This window comes from Vigna umbellata, chromosome 3 (assembly GCF_029865625.1).
Source record: "Vigna umbellata cultivar VRB3 chromosome 3, Vumbellata_1.0, whole genome shotgun sequence".
Taxonomy (NCBI): domain Eukaryota; kingdom Viridiplantae; phylum Streptophyta; class Magnoliopsida; order Fabales; family Fabaceae; genus Vigna; species Vigna umbellata.
In genome coordinates, this window is record NC_142167.1 from 28,548,792 (window position 1) to 28,558,893 (window position 10,102).

The window sequence follows — 10,102 nt, forward strand, 5'->3', positions numbered from 1 at the left end:
TATATATATACATATATATATATATATATATATCACAATTCACAATGTAAATATATTATAACTAGATTCCTGTTTTATACTAACAAAATACTATTTAGCCTTCCAGCTCTGAAGTTTTTTTTAAGAAAAAAAGGGGCACAGGGGGTGAAATTAAACCAATAATCTATAACTCGTATAGGTGAAATTATATCATTTTAGCTATTAATTATATGTATAAGTATTTATTGTTATAATTAGTTATAATCGAAGTTAAATTTTGTTATGTTTACCATATTTTAAGATGATTAATTTATTTTACGCGATAAAAATAAATATTTACAGTTAAAGTATGTAAAATAAGTATTGTCATAAAGGAGTCGAAATTAAGGTTTTTTATTTTTCAAAAACGGTCTAATTGTCTTCTTTAAATTGAACATGATGATGAAAATGAGTGTGTTCTGTATTATGATTATCAATGTTAACTGGTATCAAGCATATGCAGCATTGATTACACAAGGTTGTGTGCTTTTTCTGAAGAGCTCTCAGCAAAATGTTCTTCTTCTAGCGCTTATAAAACTTATTTCCAAATGAAGGTTGCATTGCATGCAGCTGGAACAGGAGTGCCTCTGTAAGCCTCACAAACATATCGTGTAAAATTTTCATATACCTGAAGTAACACAAATGATAACAGTCTTCACTCTTTATTTATGAGTATCTTCAAAAAAATATGGAAAACTTACTACTCATATGTGTGTCAGTATGAATAGATATGCACAATATTTTCAAGTAGAGAAAAAAAAGAACAAACCTTTCCGATTGATTCATCGTTTACCATCACTAATGGTAGAGATTTGAGGGGTGCAGTTTCGTTAATATATTTTTTTCCAATCTGTATAACAGTTAAAGTTCTATGTTAAATATAAAACATACTCCATAATGTAGAAATTCAATTTATGAGGTTAATAACTTTTCATATAACTATGATACTATGTATAGATGGTTAAGAAGTAAATTTTAATTCTAACTTAATCTCACTAAATTGATGAGGTTTGCACTCACTTATATACTATAAATTGGTCTTATTTTTAGTCAACGTGAGACTTCAAACACATTTCTCACACACACACATATATATATATATATATCTCAAACGTGAGATTAGATATTAATAGATAGTCTACATATGGAAGAACATGCTCAACAAACAAGTTGACTCTTATATCATGTTAAGAAGTAGACTTTAAACTAACTATGTTAATAAATTCACTACCATAGCAAAACAAAAAGGTCCTTGTTACTTATAGTTATATGAATGTAGAGTAAAATAACCTCTGTGCCATTTCCTCTGGTATAGCAGTTCAGAACAGGTTCCTTAGGCAAGTCCAATTGGCTGAAACAGTCTTTCCAATTCTTGTGCCTTCCCTCAATTGCCAGAAACTCAAAGCAGTAGATAAGAGCATAATGTTTGCTCTACACATAAAATGAAGGCAGATATCAGAGTTTTTGTATGAAAAAATTATGTTAACAACCTCTGAGGTCAGGTTGCTTAGTTCTATAAAGAACTGGGAAAGACACATCACTTACCACATCATTCCAAACATTGAGGGCACAAGTCTCCACTGAATTTAGCTCACATTCATCTGGTCCATTCTGCAGTTTATAATAGAAGATAATCATCAAATATACCACATTAGTCATCTCATTCACAAGCATTTCTCTCTTTTCTCCTCTTATCATTATCATGATTGTAAACCAAAATTACACACCCTTTTGTTAGAAATATGAATTCTCTTTTTCAAATATTCGCCACTGATATGGTTTGTGCATGTATCACACAACTCTTTAGATGGGGAAATTCAGCTAAAATGTTGATACGAACTCAATCACATTAAACCCTCTTTTCCCCAATTGAGCCATTGTACTGAAAAAATAAAAGATAAACCAAAGTCCTAGCAACTGGGAGGAATAAATACTGTACAATTTTAATGTTTTATTATTTATTTATTTATTTATGAGAAATGCATGACTTTACATTTTCAATCACCAAAACTCTGAAGCAATTGGCTAACTCCCTGAATTTTCTCAGACCCTTTAGCTTGCTAACCACCATAATTGCAGAAATTTTTGTAATACAATGCATGACATCAAATCAGCAAACTTTTATCACAAGAACAATCTTACACAGTCAAATTCTAATTCTTTCAAGCATAACAAAGATAACATATGAATAGAATAAAACCTGACATATTATAGATTGGTTGGTCTTATTAACATAAGCATTGGCCCAAGGTACTAGCTGGAGGTTGATAATGTTGATGAGATCGCTGTGGAAAATCTCCTCCAGATTCTTCACAATGAAAGTTGCACAAGGTTGGCTTAGGCTTGCATAGTAAACTGAAAGATTAACTTTCTGAGAAGCAAAGGGTGCAACTTCAGCACTACCACCATGTAAACCAGAAGCGTAATATGAAGCAGCATCAGATTTATTATTATTGATGAAAAGGAAAGGGACTAATCTCAGTACAGAGATGATGCCTAGTTTTGGAGAAACCATTTTTTTGGTTCAGGCTCTGCAAACCTCAGTGCAGTGTTTCTGTTTCTGCTGATGCTTCTGATTCACTCTAATAAATGTCATTCATGTATCATAAAAGCTAAATATATTTGTTCATTGATTCGTGTTAACCGAAAGTATCAGACATATCTTAATCACTCAAACAATGCTAGTGTTTAGTTTTCTCACAATATGAATATTTCGGTTAATAGTTAGTAATAAAATAACATACAAAATTTTTATGATGAATAAAATATAATCTATTGGGTTAAACAACTAAAATTAAAAAAATTTACTTTCAAAATAATGTTTTTAAAACGATTGAGAGAGAGTATTTATAGAAAAGGTAGCTAGTTATTGACTTAGGGTAGTATTAATGGTTATTTAGTAGTACATTGAGTTTCTTTGTTTGTGTATGGCTTTGAAACTAATTTTAAGTTGATTAAATAAAACTAATTTCAATTATATATATATATATATATATATATATATATATATATATATATAATAATTTGATATATAAATTACAAAACATATATATTAAAAAAATATATTACTTTTATTTTCTTAGAATGTAATTATTATTTTATAAAATAGATATGTTCATGAATTTAAGATTTAATTAGTTTAACTTGATTTAGGCAACAAGATAAAGACCGGTGAAAAATGGTTGAATTTAATTTTGGTAATTTTGTGTGTGTCTGATTTGATTTATTTTGTTTTTTTTTTTTCAATTTACTATATATTATGTTTATTTTTATTATCTTATCCCTAAACCTAAACATTAGAGGTTTTTTGTTGCCATATATTGATCAGTGAATTTTAATTTTTTTTTTGGCAGGCTAATAATCCTCTTATTTGTTTATTTCCCTAACTATTTGTGCAAGTACAAGATAAATTCAAATGTTAAAGGAAAAAAAACAATGATTTGTACTATGCGTGTTAGTTTTTAATTAAATGATTCACTATATAATTAAACGATTAATTTTACAAAAATAGGAAAACAAGTGTACAGCTATTTTAAAGTTGGCATAGTTGCTGTGAATGATTCCTTTGCCTACTTCCAACGCTCTGTCCTAACTCTTCTTCATCTTATCTTACCAACTCTTATGTTTTGCTTTTCACTTTATTTAAAAGAAAAATAATTAATATTCCAACTCAATTATATTGATATATCAGATATTGTCAATTTTAAAATTTAGAGTTTTTGTTGTGATTTCATTTTGAAAAAATATTATGAAAGATTAAGTATAACATATTTAAATTATCTTTATTTTTAACTTTTAAGAAATGTAAGATTATTATATATTAAAATAAATCTTAATATCATGTTTTAAAAAGAAGGACAAATTATCTTTGAAATAATTTCCTTTTTATTTTTATTTTTTAATTCTTAACATTTTTTTATATAGTTTATACAAGCGAAAGCAATGGAAATTAAAAAAAAAAAGAGAGAAAAAAATGTGTACCAAATGAATTTTATATGTGATATATTAAGTAACCATTAAATTAAATAAATGGAAAATGATAGACGGCTTTCATCGCATTATTACACATGAATAATATATTATTTGGCTCAAATAATTTTGTGTTTATTTCTCCATGAGACAACTTCTTTCCTTCACGTTTATACATTTATCTTTGCATTTAAATACATCGTATAAAATTATTTTTCTCTTTATTTATTTTTTTGGCTTAATATATCATTTGGTCCCTCCCTAGTTTGAGGGGTTGTGTTCAAAGTCGTCCTACTTTTTTTCAAAAATTTACTATTGTCTCATATTTTGCTAAAAACGGTTCAAGTTAATCCTTTTGGCTTATGGCGTTAAAAACATAACGGTGCAATTGCCTTCGTGGCCAAATGTGAATGATGTGTACAATTTTTACGATACTTAGCATATATTTTAAGGCGTAAATTTTGAAATAAAATTGAATGTCGTGAAAAAGGTTTAAGTGAGGGTTAAATGAAATAACAATTAGGTTAGAATCCATTCGCGATTTGGAGTTGAAGAATGTGGTGAAACTAGTTTTCAATTTGGGTTCATGGTTCGTTGAAGGTGCAATTTGAAGAATCCCGCCCACCAAAACCACAACGCGTTTCAAAATTCATAATCTCCCTTTCTTCATTCATTTTCCAATTCAACCACAAGAAAAGAGAGAAGGAAACCTACCGCACCCACCTCCATGTTCTTTGTGTGAGGCCACGACAACACCACCTTCACCCACGACTGCACTTCCCTCGCCTTGCCTCGTCTTTGCTGCATCTTTTCCAATGGACGTCGTTGGCCAGGAGATCCACCAACATTACCACTGACCCTTTTTCTCAATTATTATTCAACCTTCTTCCTCCTCTCTGAATGAGTTTTTTCTAGTTATGGGTGTTTGAGGTGAAGAATAAGACAACGATGGGTGAAATGTTGAGAGAGAGAATGGAGTTTCTGATTTGTTGTGAATTGCAAATTGACAATTAGGGTTTCTGATTTTGCACATGATTTTGTGAATTGCGAATCGGGATTCTGATTTTGGAAATTGCAATTGGGGTTTCTGATTTTACATATGATTTTGCATAAACTCTAATTTTTTTATTTTTACCCAATAATTTCAACTTTTAACGTTTCGACATACATTGTCAAGTTAATTCACTTCACATTGCCACACAATCAATAAGTGCACAAGTCATTCACATTTGGCCACGGAGGCAATTACACCATTATGTTTTTAACGCCGTAAGCCAAAAGAACCAACTTGAACCATTATTAACAAAATATGGGACAATAATGAACTTTAGAAAAAGGTAGGATAACTTTGAACACAACGCTCCAAACTAGGAATCAAATGATGTATTAAACCTTATTTTTTTCATCTTCTTTCTAGTTCACAATCTCTTTCTTCTTTTTTCTTTCTTTACTATTATCATTCATCTCGTCTTCTTCCTTCACCTTCATTGACTCACTTTCCTCAACGTCCATCTCTACCTTATAAATTGAATATAATTCAAAATATAAATTTTGTATTTAAAATTATACAATTTAAAATGTATTTTTTATTTTTTATTTTTTATTTTATATTATAGAATGTTCAATTTAAAATACAAATTTGTATTTTAATGTGAAATATAATTTTTGTATTTCAAAATACAAATTTTGCGTTACTGTAAAAATAGTTTAAAACTGTATATTCTTAAAGTTAAAATAAAAAGATAAAATTAAAATTTGTAAATGTACGAGAAGAGGCAAAGAAGAAATTATGAACGGGAGGAAGAAGCTGCGTCTCTTTGTGGTAGAAATAGTATCATCAAATGCAAATAAGAGTTCGAAATTTGAAATACGTATTTTATCAAAGAAGGATGTGAATCAAGTCATAACAAAACCATAATGCAAATTCCAATAGATACACATTATATTATATTATGTACTAGTGCAGCGTATAACTTCAACGTCCAACCATTGAATACCATCATTAAAAAGGATTTGTGACATTATTGTAAATAAATACAATTATTAGACGTCATTTAGAATTGAAATTCGATGTCAATTTGTTATAAATCGTCGAATATTGAGAAGTCCCGTCCTATTTGATAAATTGTGCGAAAATACTTTGCGCAAAGGTAAAAATATATTTACGTATAACGTCGAATGCCTTAGAATTAGATGTCAAAACGATATAAAACGTCGAATGCCTCAGCGTTAAATGTCAAAAGGTTAGTGAATTCAATAAAAATTTGAACGGGAGATTGAAAATTCATTCACTTCATCTTAGCGCGTGAGACCGTCTTCTCTTCTCAAACTTTTGTGGAACGAAGTTTGACGACCATCACATGTAATCTTTTTTTCATTTAATACAAATGCATGTCAATTAACTATTTTATGTATGATTTTCGTTTGTTTTGATCGATTATTTTTGTGTTCTTGTCCTTCATAGGTGCATTCTGTTTTCTCTCTCACTGGTGACAACAATTTATTTCAACAAACCCACATTTTGAAGGTTAGTTTTGGTTTTCGTTTTCAAGAACTTATTTGTTGAACTTGTTTGTTGTTGTTTTTTGTTGAACTTGTTTGTTGTTGAACTTGTTTGTTGTTGTTGTTTGGTTGAACTTATTTGTTGTTGTTGTTTGGTTGAACTTGTTTATTGTTGTTGTTTGATTGAACTTGTTTGTTCTTTGTTATTGTTGTTTGTTGTTGATACTACACTACACGTCATGCTTTTATAAAATACCAAAACCTGAAATTTGTTGTTTTTTTACTTTTCAGTCTCGTAGAGTTGTAAAAAAAGGATCGCAATTAATTAAAAAAAACAAAAAATAATTTATTAATGTCGTATATTAACAAAATTCGACGTTAATTTGTTTTACGTCGAATTTTTTAAATTCGACTTCAATTTAAAGTCTTCTGATACTACGTCGGTCTCGAATTCGACATGAAAGGCCGAAAAACAACGACGTTATACGATGCTTTTGTACTAGTGATGGTTATATTTTGCGAGCTATTTTATTTTACTTTTAGTTTTTTAACCTTATAAATAGTATTTAGTGGTTTCAAAAATGTTAGTATGAAATATATATATATATATATATATATATATATATATATATATATATATATATATATATATATAAACAAATGTGTATCATCGAACTTAAACTAGTTCTTAACTAGTTTACAACAAGATTTTAACTTAAAAACAAATAAAATCTCACTTTAGAGACCAAAATTAGATTCTAAAAATTCTAGCTCATTTTTTCTCAACTTAGGAACTCTAACAAGTCAGAAATGACTAACCAACATTATCCAAAATGTCCGTTTTGACACAAAACCTAAAATTTAAAATTTCACTAATCCAAACCCTCAAAATGAACTTAAAAACCCTCTAAAAACTAGGTCTAAACCAAGATAAACTCCACCTATCAACCACCAAACACTATTGCATTAGATTTATACCTTTCTCACAGTCCAAAACAGTTTGAAACCATCCTAAGATAGACCTAAACATTTAGTTTCATATCAGATTCATTTCCCTTAGCTTTTTACCTATCAAAACCTATAAAATACCCTTGAAACACCATTGTAAGTACACTATAAAGACTACCATTCTACTTTACAGTACATAGCAGCTAACTTACATCCTAAACAAGTTACTAAAGACTCAATTGACTATAATATACCATAATTTCTCACTTTAGATGAAAACTTCAATAATTCACCTCTCAACCCTACAATTTAGACCCATGAATCTAATGTATATGACAACTCTCTATTCCATACCTTTTCAACCAACTTCAATAATCATTACAACTTCATTCCACACAATCTTTACAGTCATAACATCAAAATCACATTATACAAACATTCAATCGTCATAATATCAACATTCATTTTCCAAACACAAAGAGTATTAAACCAATTTTCACCATTACAAATAAATCATATTATCATTCATAAAAATACTAAAGTTTACAAAATAAACATAATCTAATAAAATTCTAGCTTCCCTTACCTTACGAATTTGCCTATCAAGCTTTAGATTGCACACACATTGCTTTTGACTTAAAGAACTCTAAAAATGCCTACAAAACACCGAAAAGATATCAAAGAGAATCCTTAGGACCTCTAATCAACAAGAAACTATAATAGAACATCACAATACACATGCGAAAAGAGATCATTACGCATGATCTCAACTAAGAATGAAAAGGGGAAAATGAGTCAAAAGTTACTCGCTCTATTGCAGAAATTGATCGGTAAATATTGGAAACAACTTAATTGTGATCTCCTAGGAACTTCTTGATCGTCAAATAGATGATCGAGGAGTGAGAAAACTTAGAGAGAAGGTAAAGAGAAATGAGAGGAAAAGTTTTAGAGATATGAGTTGTGTTTTAAGTAATAAGACAAGTTTAAGAAATTTTATTTATATTATCGAATTATTTTAAAATATAATATTTGGTCTCATTATTTAAAACATTTATCAACTCTAATACTTCTATTTTTTAGGTTCTTACATAATCGATATTATTGTTGTTGAGATATTGATGTGCTGATTAGAGTTTTGTAAGTTAAAGCATGAAGATTCTTAAACTGGATTTTAAATATGATTTCTTGTGACAATAATTAATTTATTGTAGTTATTATAAATTGCTTTACGAGTTCAATTACAGTATGAGATATATTTGAGCAATTTATAGACTTGCTTCTCATTTTAAGTTTGTATAAAATTTGCAAACTGTTATATTGATTTTGGGTAAAAATTTGTAAACCAATTTGTGTTGGACTAAAGATAAGACTTAAGTATCATGTCAAGACGTTTTGATGATGAAGTTTGAACATGAAGATGTTTTGAATAGTTTTTAGATTCCATTGTAAGTTCGTTTGCATTAGCTATTCACAAGGTTTTATTTCAACACACAATCTATACTAAAACCAATTGAAAAAAAGTTTCTTTCACAAGGTTAAAATAGAGAAAATAGGTTTTATGACTTTGATAATTAAGTTTTTATGTAATTGATTAAAAAGTTCATGATAGGTTTCACAAAATAAAGTTTAGTCAACCAATTAAACCAGAGAAAAAAAGTTAAGAATTTTTAAAGTTCTTATAGAATAACCAATTATATGTATAATTGATTTTTTTTTCTTGGTAATTGTACTATACATGGGTAGCCGACCATCCTAGGAGAGGACCATCTACACCGACCGGTAATTCAATGATTGTGAGCCAGGTAAGATGGATGTCGTTAATGACCAATTAATACACTTGTTGACCATATCAGTGGGAAATATACGGTATTTATGGACAGTTAGCAGGTATATTATTAAATATTAATGGTTTGATTGTCGTATCAAATATGAATATACGACATTATTGCCATATCCAATATGAATTAATGAGCTTGATTGACATAAGCCCTATAAATATAGGGTTAATGTCCAGGTAAAGAGATCCTTTTCTATCCTAATAAAATATAGACCTCTTTATGAAACATATCTGACTTGAGCGTCGGAGTGTCTTCTGCAAGTCAACAACTCATCAAAGTGTATTGCATTCTCGAAGAGGATTGAAGATCAAAAGAGAGCAGAGCAAGGAAGGACGACCGACCCTCGGACCAATTCAACCGAAACATTTTGGCACCCATCGTGGGGTTGAGCGCCATAATGTACTCTACATGGGTAACCTACCATCCTAGGAGAGGACCATCTACACCGACCGGTAATTCAATGATTGTGAGCCAGGTAAGATGGATGTCGTTAATGACCAATTAATACACTTGTTGACCATATCAGTGGGAAATATACGGTATTTATGGGCAATTAGTAGGTATATTATTAAATAATAATGGTTTGATTGTCGTATCAAATATGAATATACAACATCATTGCCATATCCAATATGAATTAATGAGCTTGATTGCCATAAGACCTATAAATATAGGGTTAATGTCCAGGTAAAGACATCCTTTTCTATCCTAATAAAATATAGACATCTTTATGAAACATATCTGATTTGAACGTTGGAGTGTCTCCTGCGGGTCAACAACTCATCAAAACCGAAACATTTTGACGCCCACCGTGGGGCCGAGCGGCA

The 10,102-nt window shown here is 29.6% G+C and overlaps 1 protein-coding gene across 1 annotated transcript; it reads right to left on the reverse strand.

Annotated features, from left to right (window-relative positions):
- Positions 1-394: 394 nt before the first annotated feature.
- Positions 395-2,575, reverse strand: LOC124833499 (gamma-interferon-responsive lysosomal thiol protein-like). Its single transcript, XM_047307994.2, has 5 exons — positions 2,219-2,575; positions 1,564-1,629; positions 1,309-1,449; positions 788-868; positions 395-646 (listed from the first exon to the last, which is right to left on the reverse strand). The coding sequence occupies exons 1-5, from the start codon at positions 2,531-2,533 to the stop codon at positions 557-559; spliced, it is 693 nt and encodes a 230-aa protein (XP_047163950.2). The 5' UTR covers positions 2,534-2,575; the 3' UTR covers positions 395-556.
- Positions 2,576-10,102: the final 7,527 nt, after the last annotated feature.